General features: G+C 43.3%; 2 protein-coding genes across 2 annotated transcripts; both read left to right on the forward strand.

Moving 5' to 3' along the window:
- The first annotated feature begins 3459 nt into the window (after window positions 1-3459).
- On the forward strand, window positions 3460-13103 carry LOC113051229 (uncharacterized). The gene is made up of 2 exons (XM_026214778.1): window positions 3460-3476; window positions 11106-13103. The coding sequence occupies exon 2, from the start codon at window positions 11107-11109 to the stop codon at window positions 12871-12873; it is 1767 nt and encodes a 588-aa protein (XP_026070563.1). The 5' UTR covers window positions 3460-3476; window position 11106; the 3' UTR covers window positions 12874-13103.
- Window positions 13104-17432: 4329 nt separating this feature from the next.
- Window positions 17433-19218, forward strand: LOC113052459 (stonustoxin subunit alpha-like). The gene is made up of 4 exons (XM_026216891.1): window positions 17433-17583; window positions 17883-18056; window positions 18330-18376; window positions 18456-19218. The coding sequence occupies exons 2-4, from the start codon at window positions 17884-17886 to the stop codon at window positions 19076-19078; spliced, it is 843 nt and encodes a 280-aa protein (XP_026072676.1). The 5' UTR covers window positions 17433-17583; window position 17883; the 3' UTR covers window positions 19079-19218.
- The last annotated feature ends 2828 nt before the right edge of the window (window positions 19219-22046 follow it).

The raw sequence follows: 22046 nt of genomic DNA on the forward strand, positions 1-22046 counted from the left end.
CAAAGTTTACCTTCGCGTTAACCATCGAGCTCGCGCATCATTGCTCTGGAAAGAACCACGCTGAGGCCGCACAGACCGGACAATTTGAGCGCAGCTACGCACAAGAGCCAGATCAAAGCAAGTACTTTCTTATATCGCAACTAAAATTGCTGTTTAAGGTTGTCTAGGCTATTCCATGTTTGTGAAATCATTCAATGACTTGGGGTCTCTTGCAAAGTTAACTGTTTGAAATTGCCACGCTGAGATTGTTTCACTTTCACTTTCACTTTCTCTCCTCTCTCTTTCTCTCTCTCTCTCTCTCTCTCTCTCTTATCTCTCTCTCATTTATCTCATTATATATTCTTGTTCATTTACCTTGTTTAAATTGTATTTTCGTTTTGCTATATACTCATATTTACTCCGTGTGAATTGTAGTTATGTACTCTTTAGTCTGTTTTTATTAAATCCTATAATTTGCTTGAATTGAATTTTTTTGCTCATTGAGATCGAAGTCCCTGAATCGTGTGATCTACGCTACGAGCTTTGTTTTATATGAATTAATTTTCAGTAATCTTAGTAGTACAGACACAGAAAATATTGTTTTTTCCTGATCAGAAGATTAATATTTCTTGGAGTTTGTAAGAAGGGTATTTTTATTGAATTTTGATAAGGAAGTCTAGCTTCCAGTTCGCTGGACGAACAGATTGTCTAGAGTAACTTAAATTAATTCTAGTAAAGGTTACCTTTAAATGATTAAATATTCCCTCTTTGGGTAATTTAATATTTGTAAGCAATAAGCACGTTATATTCATAGACTCATGAATATTCACTTCATTTGAGTTAATTATTCCCCAGAAAGTGATTGTTGCTACATTAAATGGTGGAGTTAAATTTGGGCAGCGTTCAAACTTTGTTTTTGTGAGCAATATTCATTTTCATTTTCATGAGCATTTTTGGATGTTAATATTATGTATGCGCATTTTTGAATTGTGAGTTAAGTCGCGCTTCGAGCGAACTCATTTGGCACAAAGGCAACTGTTCAGCACAGCAGCCTAACAGTTTCTAAAAATACCTATAGTCACTGTTATTTTAATAAAAATAAACTGCAGTAAATGTTAAAAGTCTCCTGTCAAGAGAAGACCAACATTTTCATATGAATAATTAAAAGATGAAGAAATCTTTTATTAATTGTAATATGTAAATCTGAACCTGAGCGATGTTCCTCTGATTCAGTTAAAAAGGCCTTGCATATTAAGTATCGTTATTGAATTTCGTGGTGAGCCACAGTGATATTCAAAATTTAAACGATAAAAAACTGGTCTAAATTGGCTTAGCTACCCGATTTTAAACCTAAAACATTTAAATCATAAGTGCTGTTTTGTTAAATGTTTATGGGAGGTAAACAGATGGACAAAATCTGTTATTAACAGTCTTGTGTTGGTTAGAGAAAAGCTCCGGCCTCACGCGCTGTTTAATTTAGCACCTCAAGGGTCATAAAACCTTTGTCTGTTTGTGAGTTGCGATTTTGATGCAGAGAATCAGCGCTGATGAGCGCACAGAGATTAGATCATAGTGTAACTGACTGTCATTCCGCTATCTAAACACCAGAGGGAATTTTAGACGTTTCAAGTTGCCCTGTCTTCTGATTCCAGCTTGCATGAGTGCCATCTCTGGCCGTTTCAGATAAGGCTCTCGAATTACTAACCTCTATTTCTCTCTGTGATTTATTGAATTAGCTGTCTAAATTATCAATAATTATTTGCATTAACAGCTTTGCTCGTGCGAATATTATTTCAGCATTAGACAATTTTTGCCTGTTTTTGTTCACATTTACTTTGAATTTGGTTCAAACATGATTTGAATTAGAATTTAATTGTTTAATAGTGCAAATTAAGTGTCTCAGCCCAACCACTGATTAACCCATTTAGAAGGAAGTAAGCCATCTAGTGGCAGTAACCTGTTAAGTCAGTTCACAGCTTGCATCTCTCTGATCTCTTTCTTTCGGTTCTGTTTTTGAATTGCTTCATCTACTTTTACCCTTTCTGATTAATTTCATAATTATTAATGATACATTACTGTTATCGTTGGGTATTATAGGGCATTTATTCCGATTTTTCCAATAATTCTCTCACTTGCTTATTTTAAATTTAGATTTAAACCAGTTTTGAATTTTTTAATTTGAATTAAGTTTTCTGCCCACCAGGTTAAGCCACAGAGAGTGAATACGCCCTTTGTGGTGAAAACCAGCTTCTTCTTCTCCCGTGCTCATTCCTGTCTTTTGTTATTTATTTTTATTATTATTTATTTTTTTTTTATTATTATTATTATTATTTTTTTTTTTTATTATTTTTTTTTCCTCTTAATTTTTTTTTTATATTAATTTTATTATTATTATTATTTTTTTTTTATAGTTTTATTCAACTTTTTATTTTATTTTATTCTATATAGCCCTTTTGTTGTTTATCTTTCCTCTCTCTTTTTGCTTAGATATTTTGATAATTACCATCATTATCATAAGCTTTTGGTTTTTGTTTTATCATCATTAGGTAAAGCTGTTTACCTCTCATTTTACATATATATTTACTCAGTTGATGATTAAACAAACCAAACCTTAATTCACTTTAAGCTTCCTTTGTTCATCCTTTGTGTATTTGATTGTAGAACTCCTTTGGTGATAGGACAGTCATCTCAGGTTTCCAGTGAGCAAGGGGGCCAACCGGCGTTGCCAACACTGGCCGTGAGTGAAACTCGGTCCCTCTTATCTCTGTTCGTTTGCGCCACGCAGTGGAAGACATCAGCCAATTTGCACTCCAACGGTTGATCAATCAGTCCAGCTGACACACGACGCAATCTCTGGGAACCAGTACCTAAAACCGGGGGCTAAATCGGGGCCCACTTTCTTTTCTAAAGAGAGGGTTCTGGGGAACAGCCCAATTTTGTAGTGCTGTCTGGCGGTTGACATCTTGGTGTTGCCGGTTGTGTTAAAAGTCACAAGCTGTTGAGAGGGCGCAACGTCAGAGTAACGAGGGCCAGGGACACTGCGGTTTGAGTGTTTGGGAGCGCCAGGGAGGCTGACCGTGCCGCTGGATTCCACCAGGTGAACCAAAAGTGATAAAACCTATCCACTTATTATAAGGCGCAGGAATATTAGATATTCCCCCTGATATTTATGTTAAGTGTTTGGTCCATTTTCCTCTGTAAGCCACACCCTTTTCCTAGGTCTCTTACTCCCCTAGCCGCACGTGCTGTAGGCCCCTAGCAGAAACTCTTGTGAAAACAGCAGGCTTAATTTTTTTTTTTATCTCTACCTAACACTTCTAGCGTTCTTATTCATTCCATTTTCATTGCAGACCAATTTATTTGGTGTTTTTGTTTTCACGGTGCTCTTTCCTATCTTCACCTTTTGCATCTGTTGTGATTCTGTTTCTTGCAGTTCACCGAGAGACCCCAAGGAGAGCTAAGTAGTAGAGCGACAACCGAGCAGCCGGTGTCACCAGGTGACCCACGAGGCTATCCCCTGTCAAGTCTCTATTTTTGGGCCGACCCTAATTGGACCCGCCTCCCTGTCTAACTGTCTGCATCAGTTAGCCCAAAATTCCTTAGAGACGGCATAGCCGTACGATAGCTCGTTAACCAGAGAACGAACTTGCATTGGCGCTCTTTGTGTGTGTGTTGTGCTTCTCTTGTCCGCAGTGAGCCAAGATGTCGCGGTGCATCCAGTCCCGCAGTCCCTTGGGAATCAAGCTAGCGACATGGCTGGAGACGATGACGACCTCCTTCCTGCCAAAGGACACCAGTGACCTGCAGCACTTGAGCCAGGGACAACTGGATACTGAGATGGACCAGCTGATGGCGAACGATCCGACGCAGAGTTACACCCCACAAAAGAACTTGCCAGGATCACAGGGACCCTAGCTCACCTCCTCATCGCCCAGGCAAGGATCAGCGAAAGAGAGCAACCACGACTTGGAGCAGGAAGCCGCGGCTCTGAGACTTCGAGTGGAGGAAGCCCTACAGCATCAGGCCCACACCCAGAGTCGTCTAGATAAGCTACTTCTCGAGACCCAAGACCAGCACGAGAAAGAGAACGCTACAGATCCAGAACTACAGAAAGAAGTGGAAAGACTTCAAAATGCCCTGGAGAATCTTCGTCTGGACACAGACCAAAGAGAACATTTGGAGAGAGAAACCCGAGAGAGACTCGAGGCAAAGCTCCGACAAGGTGACGCTCTCCTTGAAAGGGCTGAAATCGAACTGAAAGAAAGAGATGCTAAAGTGAAGGCCTATGAAAATCACCTGGAAATGGCCCGAGCTGAAATCCACGACCTTACACAGCGTAAGACTCTCTAATAGATGAACTTGACATGGTTCACAGAGAACTGAAACATTCTTATAGCCTGCAACGTGAACAGAAAGAGGAAAACACACTCCACAGAGTTTCCCCTGGCCAGTGAACCCCAGCGTGTCAGCCAAGAACTTCGAGCTGGAAAGGGGGTGAAAGCCTGCTTTTCAAAATGTCACCAGCCAGCCTCCACGAACCCCTGTCAGCAGTGGGGGAAGGAAAACCCTTCCAGAAAGTCCGGGTCACCAGCCACGGACACATAACTCCAAAAGAACTGGACAAGCTGGCTAGAAACATCCCTACGTTCAACCCAGATCCTGCAGGAGGCCACGACATTCACGCTTATTTACAAGATATAGACTTTCACTTGCAAACTGTCACCAACGTAACCACTTGGGACAAATTGTACCTGCTCAGAATTACGTCCAGTCGTGAGGTACGCAGTTTCTTAGACCGTCAACCAGAGACTGTCAAAATGGACTACCAGCAACTGCGAAAAGCTTTGGTGCGTGAATTCTCTGATCCAGAATCAGACCAAGGGCTAGTAACCGCAATGGACCTCAAGCAAGGTCGACTTGAAACCCCACCAAATTTCTACAACCGACTGCGACGTGCCTACTTCGGAGCAAGGAATGAACCAGGCATGGAGGAAGACGTCAACTTCCGAACTTTGTTTCTGCGAAACCTCCATCCTACTGTCAGCCACCATTTGGGAGTGTTAGCGTGCCCGCGTAGCATGTCAACGCAACAGTTACGTGATTTAGCACATAAGGCCTACACCAAACAAAAGACTGTGTCAGAAAAGACTGTAAAACACCCAACTATTTGCTCTGTCTCTGAGTCCCATTCAGAGTTGACCCTAGAGGGCGCCCAACAGTACCCCAGTTATACACCCATCAACCGAGAGAAAAGACCGTTCCAAGCCAGCAGAGGGCAGCGCGGTCGCGGTGGTGGTGCCCGTCCGAAGCACCAGAACGACCGCTCTGGAATATCCTGGGACCGGCCTCGCCCTCCCATAACCAAAAGGGGGGGCCACCTGGGAAGCCGGCCGGCGACCCAGAACTAGCCAACCTCCAGCCTCCAGAACACCAAGCCCAGGGAGGCGGGAGGGGGAACACTCTCGACGTGATACTTGGAAACTCAAGGCTGAGCCCACATCTAAAAAGGAAAGTGCAGCCACATCTGAAGCTGCAGAACTTCTGAGAATACTGAGAGAGTTCCTTCAACAGAAACCTCACAAGGAGGACAAGAAGGATAAACCAGACACCGCATGACTAAACCTTATGCCTGAAACCAGCACCACTCCCAACGTCTCCACAACTGAACCAAGCACACAGAACACTGTTTGTCAACCACGAACTATTGAACTAGCTGTTGCCTCATCAAACAATAGCAACACCCACTCAGTCCAGCGGACGTCTGCACCTCCTGACCAAGAAAGCATCATCCCACACACTGAGGTGCCAGAAAGTGCTGTTTTGGTTATCTGTACCCACAACGAAACACACAAAACATACCCTAACTGCTTATCGATCAACACACAAGCCCCAACACCAAAACTCCTGGGGAACCTGATCGAGAAGGGAGTGGCTCGGGAAACTCTACCTAACCATCACTTTAGAAAAGGAAATGAGACTCGAAGCCCTTGTGGACACAGGCTCAGACCTCACGTTGATTTCGGCTCAACTATTTGATAAGCTCAAATTTGAAGCTCAGAGACAGAATCGAACTCTAAATTTTCACACTTGCAAGCTGAATGTGCAGTCATACAGCCAAAATGACATCCAGCTCAGAAATGTAGCTCCCATCCACCTGACGATCGGACCTATGAGCCTAGTACATCCTATTTATGTCTCACCAATGAACAATTATTCATTTCTCATCGGGAAAGACCTGCTTGATCGCCTTGAGCCTTTACTAGATTTCAAACAGCTGAAAGTCTGGGCTCAAGTGCGAGAACCTCTTCCCTCCAACCACACAGGTCGCCGGTGCCAGACGTCAGGTCACAGAGGTCACGAGAATTCCCACGGTGCCAGACGGTCAGGTCACAGAGGTCACGAGAATTCCCACAGAGCCAGACTGTCAGGGTCACAGAGGTCACGGGAACCCCAGCAGCCAGCCATAGGTATCCAGCCTCAACAACAAACCAAGGCTCAAGTTCGATCCTCTGTACCTTCAAGGCCACTAAATACTCTGATACCTACTGCCCCAAGGTCAAAACCGAACTGCAGCTGCATGATATAACAACAACGGACAGTATTCTGGCCATATGGGCAGACAACTCAGCCATTAGTCTGTCACTGTACAATGCAATCACTGAGAAGACACCTGACCTCCCTTATGCCAGCAAGCGCACTCGTTTCCCTTTGAACTCACACCCATCCTCAATGGTTTCTGCTAGAGGAATCTGCGCTTTGCATGTGAAATGGAATTATCGGTGCCTGACTCATTATTTCCTGGTCCTTCCGGACCTGCCACACGATGTTTACATTGGAGCAGACCTCTTGATTCGCCTCAAGGCTCATGTGGACACTTTTAATGAAGTTGTATGGGCCCCATTGACTTTGCAGCCACACGTTTCCATCAACCATGACAACCTCATATCAGGGCAGACCATCCCAGAAGTCTGCACTTTAGTCAACGAACAGGAAACGGTGGTACCAGCTTACACCAAAGGGGTCGCTATTCGGCTCAACATGCGATGGGGTCAAACCTTAAACCACACCCTGGGTTTCTTCCAACCCCTCACCTGAATGTGTGGAACTCGGACTCACACTGGAAGCCACACCCCTCACTGAAGTATCATCTCGTGTAGTCTACATCCTGTTCAACAACTGCACGGCAACTGACATCAACATTCCCAAGGCCTACCGGCTGGGATGGCTAGTAAGCCATGACTTTCATGATTTTGAACTTGTACTACCTGTCATTGGTCCCATTCCACCCGCACTGATACCCGAAGGGAGTACAGACAGTACATTGTTCACTGCACCCTTCAAACTCATTGCCATCACATCTGTTATGTCGGTGCCTAAAGACCAAGTGTGCAGAACGGAGCTGACCGAGGACGAACACCTCACAATATACACAGTCTCCCACAAGAACGTCGATGAGGCTCATGAACCTACTACACCTCTCAATGCCAACCCGACTGATGACACACCGATGGAGGAGCCTTACCCAGGTTTTGAATCTCAAGTGCAGCAAATTCTACAAGACGCTAATGCACTTCAAAGCGATACGGATCGTCAAGGACTCAGACAAGTTCTGTATAAGTTCAAGGAATCCTTTGCCAAAGACTCTCTAGACTGTGGTCTCACCAACCTCCACACGGTGCGCATCCCTACGCACCCTGATGCTCCTCCCACTTTTGTCAGACAGTACAAGATTCCCATCGCCTCACACGAACCAGTGCAGGAGATCATCGAATCTATGCTTGAAAAGGGGGTCATCCGTCCATGCAACAGCACCTACTCAGCCCCCATCTGGCCCGTCCTCAAACCTAACGGCAAATGGCGACCCACCATTGACTACAGGAAGCTGAATAAACAGGTGCCGCTGTCACGATGGCCCATGACCCAGCTAGAACAAGAACTACCCCGAATCAGAGGAGCCACAATCTTCTCTACACTTGATGTGGCCTCTGGATTCTGGACCATTCCGGTGCACCCGGAAGACCAACACAAGTTGGCATTCACATTTGGCAACAGACAGTTCACCTTCAACAGGTGTCCGTTCGGCTACGCCAACTCACCAGCTGAATTCAACATCTTTCTGAACAAAGCCTGCCCAGACGCTAGAATGAGAGGCAACCTGATCTATGTAGACGATGTTCTCATGAAGAGCACAACGGTGGCCGACCACCTGAAAGAAATAGACTATGTTTGAACCAACTATCCACCGCCGGAGCCAAGATCGCCCTCCACAAAGGACAGTGGTGCCGAACTAAGGTTAACTACGTGGGCCTGCTCATCGGATCCCAAGGCATTGAACCTCAGTCAAACCGCATTCATGCCATTCAAAACATCAAGCCTCCCACCAACGTCTCTGAGCTGCGGAGTTTTCTAGGGGTATGCAATTACTCTCGACAGTTCATCGAAAACTACTCGGACATTGCCAGACCTCTGACAGCTCTGCTAAAAAAGGACTGCCCTTTCGTCTGGTCAGAGGCTCAAGAACACGCCATGAAAGAACTAAAAAGACATTTATGCACAGCTCCGTGTCTTGCTTACCCCGATCCACAAAAGGAATTCTACCTGGAAGCTGGGTTCTCCAACCAATGTCTCAGTGCTGGCCTGTACCAACGGCATGATCAAGACAAGAAAGTAGTTGCCTATGCCAGCAAGACACTGCTTCCACCAGAGTGTAAGTTCTCAGACTGTGAAAAAGCTCTGCTCTGCACTGTATGGGCCATTCAGCGATTCTCCAATTACATTGGGGCACAGAAAGTTATCATAGAGACTTGCCACCAGCCAGTAATGTTCCTCAACAGCCAGCGAATCCGAGATGGCGTGGTCACCAATTCACGCATAGCCACATGGTTAATGGCTCTCCAAGGACGCAATGTTGAGGCACGGTATGCACAGAATCACAAGTCTGCCCTGGGCAATGGACTGGCCGCATGCCAAAACTGTTCTGATAACATATCTGCAGAAGAAATGGGCGTGCAAGAACCCCAACAGCAACAACCGACCTGTCACAGGTACTTTGAAGAGAATGCGTGTCAGGGCATGCTCACAGCCTACGTCGATGGATGCTCCTACAACCACGATGGCATCCTCAAGGCAGGTGCAGGAGTGCTGTGGGTCAACGACCAGCCATGTTCCCCACAACACTTCAAGTTAGGTCCCCAGTCATCACAATATGCAGAAATAGCAGCCATTCTCATAACTCTGCAGATCGCATCAGCCCATGACATCAGAGAAATCCTCATCTGTACAGACTCTAACTATGCCAGACTCAGTTTTGTGTGCCACCTTACCGGCTGGAAACAGAATGGTTTCAAAACGGCAAACAACAAGCCAGTCAAACACCAACACCTGTTCCAAGAATGTGATAACATCACCGAAATGCACAATATGACTGTGTACTGGAAGAAGGTAAAAGGACACTCTAAGCTACCAGGGCTGGACAAAGACTTAAATGATAAAACCGACGCCCTCGCCAAAACAGGCGCACTACACGGGGAGGTGTGGTCACCCCCAGAACCCACACCCAGCCCCGATATTGCAGTATTAACCCGCAGCAAACGACCTTCACCTGTGGCAGTGCCCGCCTCACAGTCGCTATCGCTAACTCCGCAGATCTCCAACAACGACATTGCGGATATGCAAGCCTCTGACACTGCCATAAAGACAATTCTTAACCACCTCTCTGACCCCTCCAACCACCCTATCACTGAAGCTGAGCTCAATGATGACTCGTGCCTCCGACACCTGTATAACACCAGACACATGCTACGTGTACAAGACGACATTCTGTGGTTTGCACCTGATGACAGCACATCGCCACGGCTCGTGGTGCCACGATGCCAAAAGGGGGTAATGCTAATGTACGCCCACGACACACCATGTGCTGGACACCACGGTGCCAGAGCCACGTATGACACACTGAGACAGGTGGCATTCTGGCCCGGCATGCAACAAGATGTGGCAGAGTACGTCAGAGAATGTCTTGTGTGCTGCCAGTTCACACCAGCAAACCCAAACCACAGAGCCCCACTGCAACGCAGAGGGATCACGTTCCCGTGGTCAGACCTCCAAATCGACTGGGTAGGGCCCCTGCCCAGATCAACAAGAGGCAACAAGTACTTCCTCACGGTGGTGTGCCAGTTTACCAAGTGGGTAGAGTGTCTGCCAGCACCCAATGACACTGCCCAAACCACTGCATACCTCCTGATGAACCATATCTTCTCCCGGTTCGGATTGCCACTGAGAGTCAACTCAGACAGAGGTACTCACTTCACGGCCGAGATCATGCAACAGATCTGGAAATGCCTAGGGGTACAAGCTAAACTACACATCAGCCACCATCCAATTGCATCCGGCCAGGTAGAGAGATCGAACAGAGCGGTGGTCGCCATGCTGAAAAAGTATGTGTCTGCTAATCAGAAAGACTGGGATGTGAAACTACCCCTTGTGTTGATGGCCATCAGAGCCACCCCACAGGAATCAACACGGGTGTCCCCTTTTGAACTCATGACTGGGCGGCAGATGACCCTGCCACTACACTTGCTGTATCAACCAGGAGACTCCAACCTTGTCACTGCTTACACCACATTCCAGTACCTTGACGAGCTCCATAGACACTTGAAAACAACGTTTGCTTTTGCCCAGCAACACCTGCAAAAAAGCGCTGAAGGCCAGAAAGCATACTATGATCGGAAAGCGTCACACCAGGAACTGAATGTGGGCGACAGGGTCTTGTATTACCGCTTCACCCCGCCAACTCAGACAGGCCCCCAGCGGCTGTCAAAGAAATTCCTGCCACACTGGACGGGACCTCATGAGATTATGAACAAACTCTCCCCAGTTGCGTACCAAATCCAGCTAAGTCGGGGATCGAGAGAACCAGTTCTCAAATGGGTCCACCGTAACCAGATTAAGAGACATGTGGCCACTAGCAGAGAAAGACAGGGAGGGGCCAATGCAAGCTAAACACCAACCGCCGCCATCGAAGCGAAAAGACTGTCCCATCCAACCCGGGACAAACCTCACTGACCTGTTCCCTCTCTCTCTTTTCCCTTTTCCTCCCCATCTCTCTCTCTCTCTCTGGCCTGTAACAGGATGCTGCTGTGGATTCTCATCCTGTGCTTCCAGTCAACCAGAGGCCAGCCGTCATCAGACATTATCACACCGGGTCCTGCCTCGGGCATTGTATTGAGAGAGCAACCGGGACTCCTGATCACGAATTGTCGGACGTACACCCAGAAAGTATACGTTCGACTCGACCCCCGCAACGTCTACAGAGCACACTACCCCCGCGCAGTAGCCCAGTACAGCTGGGCCGGTGCCCGTTGGACAGAGGATTCCCTCCAGCACGCCGAGGCCGATGTCAAGCACATGCTCAACCAACTTGAGAAGATGACTGTTACCCAGGCGGAACTAGGTGGACACAACCGCCGCCCCAAACGTTTCCTGGGAGCGCTGCTCGGAGCCGCCGCTGCTGTTGGAACTCTGTTCAACATCGGTATGTCCAGTGTCAATGCAGTAAATATAGCCACTGTGAGACGGCATGTGGCTGAAATTCAGACTGAACTTCCACAGCTAAAAGAGCAACTCACTACACAGAGTGCATCCTTGCAAACCATTGGAAAGACTTTGAAAGGAACGGTGGTCATTCTCAACACCCACAGCGTGCTTTTGAACCAGACCATGAACTCCATGAAACAGCTGTTCACTGTGTTCCAGAATGACTTTGCCCAAACGCAGCTGGTCACAGCATTAATGACTGACATGCTACGGGAAGTGAGTTCTTCCATCGACAGTCTAGCCATGGGAAGAATTCCACCATACCTGATACCCCTAAGCTTGGTGCAAAATGTGCTGGCTTCCGCCATCACCACACCCACTGATCCTATGCAAATCCACCTTGCCTACTCTCTAGGTAGTGCTATTCCCCTTTACGTGGATCCTGAGCAGAAGGAGATGAGTTTCCTCCTGAACTTACCCATCATAGAGTCAAGCCGAATCTACAGACTCAAAGACATTGTTAATGTGGGGTTCTGGAAGGATAACACTCATATCAAGATACGTACCCCTGAGGTGGTGGCGTACCATGACAGCAACACCCAGCTGTACTTAGCCCCAAACCTGCACATGTGCACCCTAACTAAAGACATTCACTACCTCTGCCCCAGCAAGCCATTTCTCAGAGACAATACTGATGGAATCTGCGGGTTGCAACCCATGATCAGCGACACGCGTTGCCCTGCCGATGCCCAGCCTCGCAGCCACGTCACCGAGACGCAAGCTGAGATTGTAGGTGATAGATGGCTCGTTAACACTCCAGTACGTACCGCTACACTGACCTACGACCAGCATGACACAGCCACCCGTGTCAATCTGCTCGACCAGAGCATGTGGATTCAAGTCCCACGAGGGGCCATCCTCCACCTCGACGATCTGGCCTTATACCATCTTCCGAGTGAAGAGTACCAATCAGAACTAGAAATCCCATCCTTCTTCAAGAACTACAACTTCACCCTAGGTCCGGAGTTGGAACTGTGGATTGAAAAAGGCGGGCCTCAGCTCATTGACATTGCTCCCGTCGACGCAGCCCTCCAAGCCTTGTCTCGATTACCCATCCTGAACACCTCACCTGTTGTCCAAGCCTGGACTGCAGCTGACACAGCACTGTGCATCTCCATGGTCGTCGGCCACACCCTGACCCTTGGCGTGGCCTTAGTCCTATACAGGAAACTCAACGAGATGCGAATCTCTGCAGCTAAACTCAAGACAACTAGGATTGGAAGTCTCCGATGGAAACCCCGAAGGGAAGGTAACACACCAGAGACGGATAAGGACCTCATCGAGTTGAGTCCTCAGCCCTAACAAACACCTGCTACCCGACTGTCAGGATTCACCTGCCATCCGACCATGGTGGTGGGTGTTGTCCGATAATGACCACAGGGCATCATCCGACCACAAAGGGGGAATGTAACACCAATGAGCGGATGGTATTCAACCATCTGTTCCATGTTAATGAACCCTGACCCCTTTTGACACATTCTACACTCAAAGACCAGAACGTGAGTTAAAGAAAAAACAAGGACTTTCGTTTTACAACCCTCTTACAACATAACTCACCACCCTGGGCGCCGCCATGACGGCAATGTCCTGGCGGGGATGAGAGTTATAACACCTTGGAGACTATCCAGAGATGCGATATCGAACTTCAAAAGGGAAGACAAACAACCCCCCTTCTTGATCGCACATTCCAGTGAAACAGACGCACATACACTCAAAAACAGGCACAAGCATTTTTGCTGGCCCATGGACCTTATTTTACTTAAACTACCTCTAAATGTATTTTAATGTCTCCCTTTTTGTGCTCAAATGTATGTATGCGGCATAATGGAATATATGAATGTTACTGTGTGTTTAATGCAAACTTTAGATGCATTTAGTTAATAGTAAGTCTGTATCTTTTGATACGGGACTGGTAAAAGCCTAGTTCTTAGTGTCTGGATAATCGTAAAAACACGACTTTAACGAATCTTGATAGTAAATTACAAAAAGATGCATTGTGTCAGAGGAACGATCTTGCTTAAGAAAAGTGTTTAACTTTGACATCGCCATAAATTAGACCAGTGGGCGGAGATCAGCAAACAAAGAAGATTTTTCCCGCCTTAGTTTGTTTACACTTCATTGGCTCATACTAAAAAAATAGGTGTAAACCTAGATTTACTTAAAAGCTCAGGGAAACCTGTATTCTGGGCATTCCGCCAGAGAGAAAAGAGGATTCCCAGCTTTGCAACCGGACTTCAAGAAGTTCTCCGTTATTCTTCTTTACTTTTCGTTTCATTCTAGTTTTTCTTTATTGTCTGCTGATATTTGACTTCGTTCAATTGCCTTCACGAGCCAAACGAACTTAAGTCTAGTCATCTTTTGGCAAAGTTTACCTTCGCGTTAACCATCGAGCTCGCGTATCATCTGCTCTGGAAAGAACCACGCTGAGGCCGCACAGACCGGACAATTTGAGCGCAGCTACGCACAAGAGCCAAATCAAAGCAAGTACTTTCTTATATCGCAACTAAAATTGCTGTTTAAGGTTGTCTAGGCTATTCCATGTTTGTGAAATCATTCAATGACTTGGGGTCTCTTGCAAAGTTAACTGTTTGAAATTGCCACGCTGAGATTGCTTTCACTTTCACTTTCCCTCTCTCTCTCTCTCTCTCTCTCTCTCTCTCTCTCTCTCTCTCTCTCTTTATCTCTATCTCTCATTTATCTCATTATTATTCTTGTTCATTTACCTTGTTTAAATTGTATTTTCGTTTTGCTATATACTCATATTTACTCCGTGTGAATTGTAGTTATGTACTCTTTAGTCTGTTTTTATTAAATCCTATAATTTGCTTGAATTGAATTGTTTTATTGCTCATTGAGATCGAAGTCCCTGAATCGTGTGATCTACGCTACGAGCTTTGTTTTATATGAATTAATTTCAGTAATCTTAGTAGTACAGACACAGAAAATATTGTTTTTTCCTGATCAGAAGATTAATATTTCTTGGAGTTTGTAAGAAGGGTATTTTTATTGAATTTTGATAAGGAAGTCTAGCTTCCAGTTCGCTGGACGAACAGATTGTCTAGATTAACTTAAATTAATTCTAGTAAAGGTTACCTTTAAATGATTAAATATTCCCTCTTTGGGTAATTTAATATTTGTAAGCAATAAGCACGTTATATTCATAGACTCATGAATATTCACTTCATTTGAGTTAATTATTCCCCAGAAAGTGATTGTTGCTACACAGGTGTGTTTGTTTAGGGTCAGAGCTAAACTCTGCAGGAAAGTGGATCTCGAGGTGCAGATTTGGGGATCCCTGAACTAGGAAAAGATGGGACCCTGAGAACGCTACAGGCTAGCCCAGGGGTACCCAACCCTGCTCCTGGCGATTGACTGTCCTGCAAAGTTTAGCTCCAATCCTAATCAAACACACCTGAATCAACTAATTAAGGTCTTGGGATCACTTAAAAATGAAAGGCAGGTGTGTGTGATTAGGGTTGGAGCTAAACTTTGGTGGACAGATGATCACCAGGAGCAGGGCTGATCATCCCTGGGGTAGACAATACTGAGCAATCTGTGTGAGAGTGCAACCTTTATAGTACTTCTAATTGGAAACATGTGGAGACTGATAACATGTTCCTAGGCAGAGGGTTATGGGAAATGGAGTCTGGGGTTGAGTGGCATGAAAGGGAAAGGGATGAAGTGTACTCTAGCGGACCTCATGGAGACCCCATCTGGTGATCAACAACACTATGAATACAATAAAACTAGACCTAAATCTGTAGAATAACTTTCATCATCATTTATATCATTTCACCATGCTAAAACTTGCTCTACGGTAAAGCACTAAAGCACAAAAGCATTATCGATATAACAGTATGACTTTCTGTAAAGCTGCTTTAAAAAACATGAAACTGCTGTTCAGCCACCTGGAATGAGCTGGGCTGTAAATCAATTTAGCCAAGAGGACCCTGTCTCCCATCCAAAAATTTGTCTTCCTGGGGACAGTTATCATTTCGGCCCAGATGTTGGCCTGGATTACACCGTAACAATCTCCTCTCTGACACTTCAGTGGCTTGCAGCATCATTCAGATTTGGGACTTCTCATCCCCTCTGAGTTTTGCAGAGAATTATTAGCCAAAAACAACCTTGTTGATAAGTTCTTGAAGGGGAAGCTCGAAGATTGAATCCACCTCGTTCTCATACTATGGGCCCTATGAGGGCCTCCCTTTGAGCCCTTGTCACTTAAGACCACCCTCGTTTTGGCTTTAATGTTGGTCAAACAAGTGGACAAGATACAAGCACTGTTAGAAAGTGATGCATTTCCCGAGTCTAAAGTGTTCTCAGCTTAATTCAAAGCACAAGTTATCACCCTTCTAGCTCTTCCCAGAGGATGAGCAGGGTCCCAATTCACTATGCCCAGTTCAGGCTTTTAAGAGTGTATTTAAAGTGCTCTAACCACTTCTGGCATTCAGAGCAGCTCTTTGTTTGTTTCGGAGACCAGTCTAAAGGACTGCCAGTCACAACGCAGAGACTCTCTGAATAGTTGACACTATAACCCTGGCTTACACCTCAGTGGGCTTATAAAGTCCTATCAGAGTGAGGGCCCATTCCACCAGAGTAATAGCCTTATCCTGGGCTTTGTCTAGCTTAGTTTCTGCCAGTGATATCTGTGCGGCTGGTGGTTGGTCTACACGAAGGCCAGCCAGCAGTTTCACCAGGTTTTTATAACTTGGATGTCCCTGCCCTTAAAGGGATAGTTCACCCAAAAATGAAAATTCTGTAATTCATTTCTCACCGTAATGTTGTCTCAAACTCGTAAGATCTTAGTTAATCTTCGAAGCCCAAATTAAGATATTTTTGATGAAATCAGAGAGCTCTCCTACCCTCCATAGACTGCCACACAACTGTAATGTTACCAGGTCCAGAAACATAATAAAGAGATCAGTAAAACATTCCATGTTACATCAGCGACTCAACTTCAGTTTTGCGAAGCTACGAGAATGCTTTTTGTGCTCAAAGAAAACAAAAATAACATAATTTATTCAACAATTCTTCTCCGCCAAAATTTCGTCTGCTTCCATTTTGCAGAGTAGCCTATCCAAGAATGTATAAGACATAATCATTATTGTTTAAAGCTGCGGTAGGGAATTTTTGACGCTCTAGCGGTTAATAAACATAACTGCTTGTGTCTTGCGGAAGAACATCGTAGCACATAAATGTATGTTGGAAATGTGTGTACAAATCCATCCTGTAATAATAAAAATCTGTTCTGAGATTCCTGTCAGAATCACGTAGTTCTATACAGGCCCCTCCCACGATAGTTGATTGGCAGTTGCGTATCAGCACAGACTGGACTGGTGTCTTACATTAGACCTGCCCTGATTGAGCTGTCATCCGTCCACCATTGTGTCGATTATGGTGCAAGAATGTCTTCGATTAAGCGATTAAGGTGTTTGACATCTGATCCACTGAAGACGCAGAGGATTTATGTTACTTTCATTTTGAAATGAATTCACCGATTTCTCTGTTCAAGCGAATCATTTGTGATCCAGCTTCATCTACAGTAGTTTTTTTAATGAATCTTCGCAAATCAAATTTCATAATAACATGCTAGTTAGCAATGTTCCGTGGTTAAAGTAAACATCATGAGATAGTTTTCGCCTGTGCTGTTAGGAGATTACACACACCTGATTGTGTTGTTCATAATGGAAGTGTGCCGGCTGTCCCTTAGTGTGAGTGTCCGATGAATCACCATGTCATTACATATCATATAAACACTGATGAGATGGGAAGTGAGCTGAGAATGTCTACGGCTGAAAAAGACACCTAACAATGTAATGTAATCACATTTTTTTTTTTTTTTTTTTGTCTCAGTCGAATACAGGTTGATTCTCTTGTAACTCTGGCTTCAGTTCTTGGATGTTGCAGCCTCAGATCTCTGGATCTCAGCACGTGTGGTCTGACAGATTCTTCTGTTGAGCTGCTCTCTGCTGGACTGAGTAACCCTGGCTGTAAACTGGAGATACTCAGGTGTGTCTAAACATGAAAAGATGAAAATAGACTAGAATAATAACTGTTTTCATTAAAACCTTTTTACTTATCTTAAATATTTCACATATACAAGATTTACAAGATAGATCATGGAACGACACAAGGGAGAGACAACTCGTTTATCAAAGTGGATACACAGATATCAGTGAATGCTAGTATTCTCAATATTATTGAAACGTTAATGGCAAATTGACTAATTGACATCTTATAACTAATACATATAACTTATTTAAAACCGATAACAGTATTTAATCATTATAAGCTCCTTTTCCCTGAAGGATGACACACTGCAAAATCACAGAAGTAGGAGCTGCTTGTTTGGCGAGGGCTCTCTCTTCCAACCCATCACACATGCGGGAAATAGACTTGAGCATCAATCCTGTTAAAGGCCCAGGATTTGACCAGCTCAGATCCGTTTTGGAAGATCCAGCAACCCGATTAGAGAAATTAATGTGAGTCTAGCAAAATAATAGATATGTGTTTTTTTTTTTTTTTTTTTTTTTTTTCTGTTCATAATATTAATGGACCTGAGCTAACATGAACAGTTGCATTTTATTAACTAAGAGTAAAAAATAGTAAAAAATAATGTAACAAATGTATTGTTCATTAATATAAGCTGGTGCATTAACTAACATTAATCAATGAGACTTTATTATAAAGTGTTACCACATTTATTTTATGAATTAATTTCTCTTCGAATTTGACTCTTCAACATTTATCGACAGTGTGGACGGCCTAGAGGAGCAGCATGACATGGAAACTCTTCAGCAATGTTAGTCAGCCGTTTTCATCTGAAATTTGATATTATGAAATCATATAGTGCGTTCATAACACTTTATTTAAATTTTTAGATACGTGCAAGCTGACTTGGGATAGAAACACCGCTTCTTCAAGTGTGCAGGTGTCAGAGGAAGATGAGGCTCTTGTGAAACGTCGCAGAAACCCAGAACCTGATTCGCATCATCCAGAAAGTTTCAAAAATCAAAACCAAATCATGAGTCGGGAAGGTCTGATCAGCCGTCATTTCTTCCAGCTGGAGTGGTTTGGCAGGTGGGCCACTATTGGAATGGCTTATAAAGATATAAGCAGGAAGGGAAGTTCTACAGCCTGTAAGATTGGACTTAATAATAAATCCTGGGGCATTTTGGTGAGTAACCCCTCTTCTCTCTGTAATGCTCTTCATGGAGGAGTAGAAATCCGTCTTCCTAACTGCTCACCCTGGAGAGTTGGAGTCTATCTAGACTGGCCGGCAGGAACTCTGTCCTTTTACAACACCACACGTGACAAGGCTGAGCTCATCCACACCTTCCATGCTAAGTTCACCAAGCCTCTCTTTCTGCTGGTCAGTATTAGTGCTGGAGTGAAGATCTTACCAGACGTGCCTCCTCCTGTCTGTGTCCATGACCACGATCCTTGGGATGTGTTCAGGGGCTACAAGGAATGTAAGGGATGTAACGGATCAAAGGCTTGCTAGATAAACCAATGTGCTCTCCTTTTGTGAAATATCTGATGGTAGTGTTTTTATCCATGATCATTTGGATTTCAAGGACATATCAGGAAAGGATTCATTAAAGGGTTAGTTCATCGAAAAATCAAAATTATGTCATTAATGACTCGCCCTCATGTCGTTCCAAACCCGTGAGACCTCCGTTCATCTTCTGAACACAGTTTAAGATATTTTAGATTTAGTCCGAGAGCTCTCAGTCCCTCCATTGGAGCTGTGTGTACGGTATACTGTCCATGTCCAGAAAGGTAAGAAAATCATCATCAAAGTAGTCCATGTGACATCAGAGGGTCCGTTAGAATATTTTAAAAAATCGAAAATACATTTTGGTAAAAAAAATAGCAAAAAACTACAACTTTATTCATCATTGTCTTCTCTTCCGTGTCTGTTGTGAGAGAGTTCAAAACAAAGTGTAGGGGAATTTACAGTTAAAACCCAAGGACCAGATATGTCGCAATGAAGACCAGGAGTCAGAGATGAGTTCAATTAATAATAATAATTTTACTTGAAGAAAATAGTTTGCAATTTCATCAGCAGAAGTCAGCTTCAACACTCTCGAAGGAGTTCACAGGCCGCCCCCAGTACAATACAAAATCAACCACAGTTATACCCTGACAGAGGATACTAATTGCGTCAATACATGAGTCAACAAAATTCTGATCGGTTCCAAAACCTAGATGAACTCTCCAAAGACGTATATCTGATATGCTGGACACTGGCAGTTGATCGTTTGTCCTGGGACTGTCTGAGCTTCTCCCTGTACAGACAGATACTAACACACGTACACAGATAACTTATCTAAAATTCAAGGCTTTCTAGCACTGGCGAGTGTCTTATCATTACGGTTATATACACACACATAATATGTGGACATTAATCTTGAGGAAAATAAATACAGCACACATAAGGTTACACATTTCACTCTTGCTATAACTTGATTAATAGTCAAACAAGAAATCATGTAATAAAATAATTAATATCAGTATGAAGGATATGGCAAATCGGCATCCACTCCTTCAGTCCCCCGTTTTAGATCAATGTGGGGTCTAATACCCCACATCTGGTCTAATAAATGAGGTCAGGTGTAGTTGTGATGCATGGTAAGAATGCAGACTGTTGGTCAACTTAAACATGTGCATACTTAAAATCTCTGGTACTGGCTGACATTTCTAGTAATAAACACATTATTCTGTACAAAATACTTCCCATATACATTCTTATTTAATCTACTTACTTAATCCCACAATATCGGCACTTGCACTAGTCTTTCTTCACATAATGTCTTTTCCAGTGAATCATTCTGTGTGTCCCTCAACCTGGAAAAGTGTCCTCACTATCATCAACATATCTTTGTAAATACCTCTCTTCCTACTACAGCTACTTCACACTTACCCTCTAAAACCAAACATTTATCCAACAGCCTTAAGACTAAATTTGCATATTCATTAACCAGATTTAACAAATCATTAAAGAAAAACGCATACACTATAACCAATTCAAAAAAAAAAAAAAAAAAAAAAAAAAAAAACCCATAAGAAGGATATTTGTCTTATTTGTTTTCTTTTAACATATCTTATACAACTATGATGAATTTTAGTTAATTTGGTCATATAGTAAAATAAACTCATTACAATAAACGTATATATATTATTCTCTGGAAGCCGGGCTAAATGAATAACCACTGTTATTGCATTCCTGACATATGTCAGACCCTCAGTCACCTCACAGATACCAAATACAGACATTGCTTATAACCTAAATCCCAGTAGAGATACCCTTATTTTATGAAAATCTATCATTTTCCCGATCAATGGTACAATTATAGAGATTGATTATCTATTTTACCCTTTCATTCCAAACTTGGTGTTAAAAACACAAAAATAAACAAACCAAAAATAAGTAAGATTAATATTGAGCCATCTTTAAAAATAAAAATAATCATAATCATTATTTCCTCGAAAACCTAGAGCAGTTCCTAGTTTATTACTTAATAGCCCTTTTATTAAGCTTTACTTTCACCGCAAATCCATTTGCAGTCATCATAGTTCACATGCTGTTTACACATACATGAACCATAAACCTTGTCATTGTTAACACATTTGGTTAAAATTACATTTTAAGTATCGAAGTGTCTAACTTTTAAAATACAACTAACCGATCCACTTATTGTCATGCATGTATTTATTTTATACCATGACATTACTGTTAACCATACTCATTGCCTTATTATTACCTTTTTTTTAAATGCAAATCTTGTCAATTATCATACCATATTACTGTACTCAGACTATATTAGCGACACATTCAGAAGCAAATCCTCAATACTTAGTATAAAGTCAATTTAGTTCTCACTGTTTTGTCAGTGATAAATGCTTACAGGTCAGCTACTTGATCAATGTCTTAAAATCCCTCGTTCATGTTTGTCATTTGGCAGTGATATTAATTTACTCAAAATTATTATAAACTAAAAAAAAGAGCACACAGATTTCCCAATACTATTACTAAATGAACAATACTATTACTTAGTTCTAAACGCCCAAATATTTATTAAAGAGACATCCTCAGTTTCTGTAAATCTGTATTGAAACAGTATACATTATCAAAAAGCCCTGTCAGTGTTCACAATATTAATTTGATTTGACCTGACAGGTGTTCATAAGCAGCTCCATAGAGCATATTACAATTGTTTTGTTCAAACAAAATTTATTATTATTATTTTTTTTGCTGTGCTATTTCAATTAATTCAAACCTCTTGTCATGGATTTGCTCCATTAAGGGGCTATCCACACGTTTTTGTTCAACTTATCTCTGTTCTACATAAACCACTACATAAAGCTTTGCACTATATTACACAAGCAGGATTCACTGCTTTGTTTTCCCACCAGGCTTCTTTATGTGAGGGTGCTCTCTGGATAATTTGGTTAGTGACGTAGCCAAT

Source organism: Carassius auratus, chromosome 32, assembly GCF_003368295.1.
Source record: "Carassius auratus strain Wakin chromosome 32, ASM336829v1, whole genome shotgun sequence".
Taxonomy (NCBI): Eukaryota; Metazoa; Chordata; class Actinopteri; order Cypriniformes; family Cyprinidae; genus Carassius; species Carassius auratus.

What these genes read in the sequence shown, in the direction of transcription:
- LOC113052459 (XM_026216891.1), top strand. Translation starts at nt 17,884, where the DNA reads ATGACACACTGCAAAATCACAGAAGTAGGAGCTGCTTGTTTGGCGAGG. An exon ending in ACCCGATTAGAGAAATTAAT is followed by an intron (nt 18,057 to 18,329) that starts GTGAGTCTAGCA and finishes ATTTATCGACAG; the next exon opens with TGTGGACGGCCTAGAGGAGC. An exon ending in CATGGAAACTCTTCAGCAAT is followed by an intron (nt 18,377 to 18,455) that starts GTTAGTCAGCCG and finishes TTAAATTTTTAG; the next exon opens with ATACGTGCAAGCTGACTTGG.
- LOC113051229 (XM_026214778.1), top strand. Translation starts at nt 11,107, where the DNA reads ATGCTGCTGTGGATTCTCATCCTGTGCTTCCAGTCAACCAGAGGCCAG.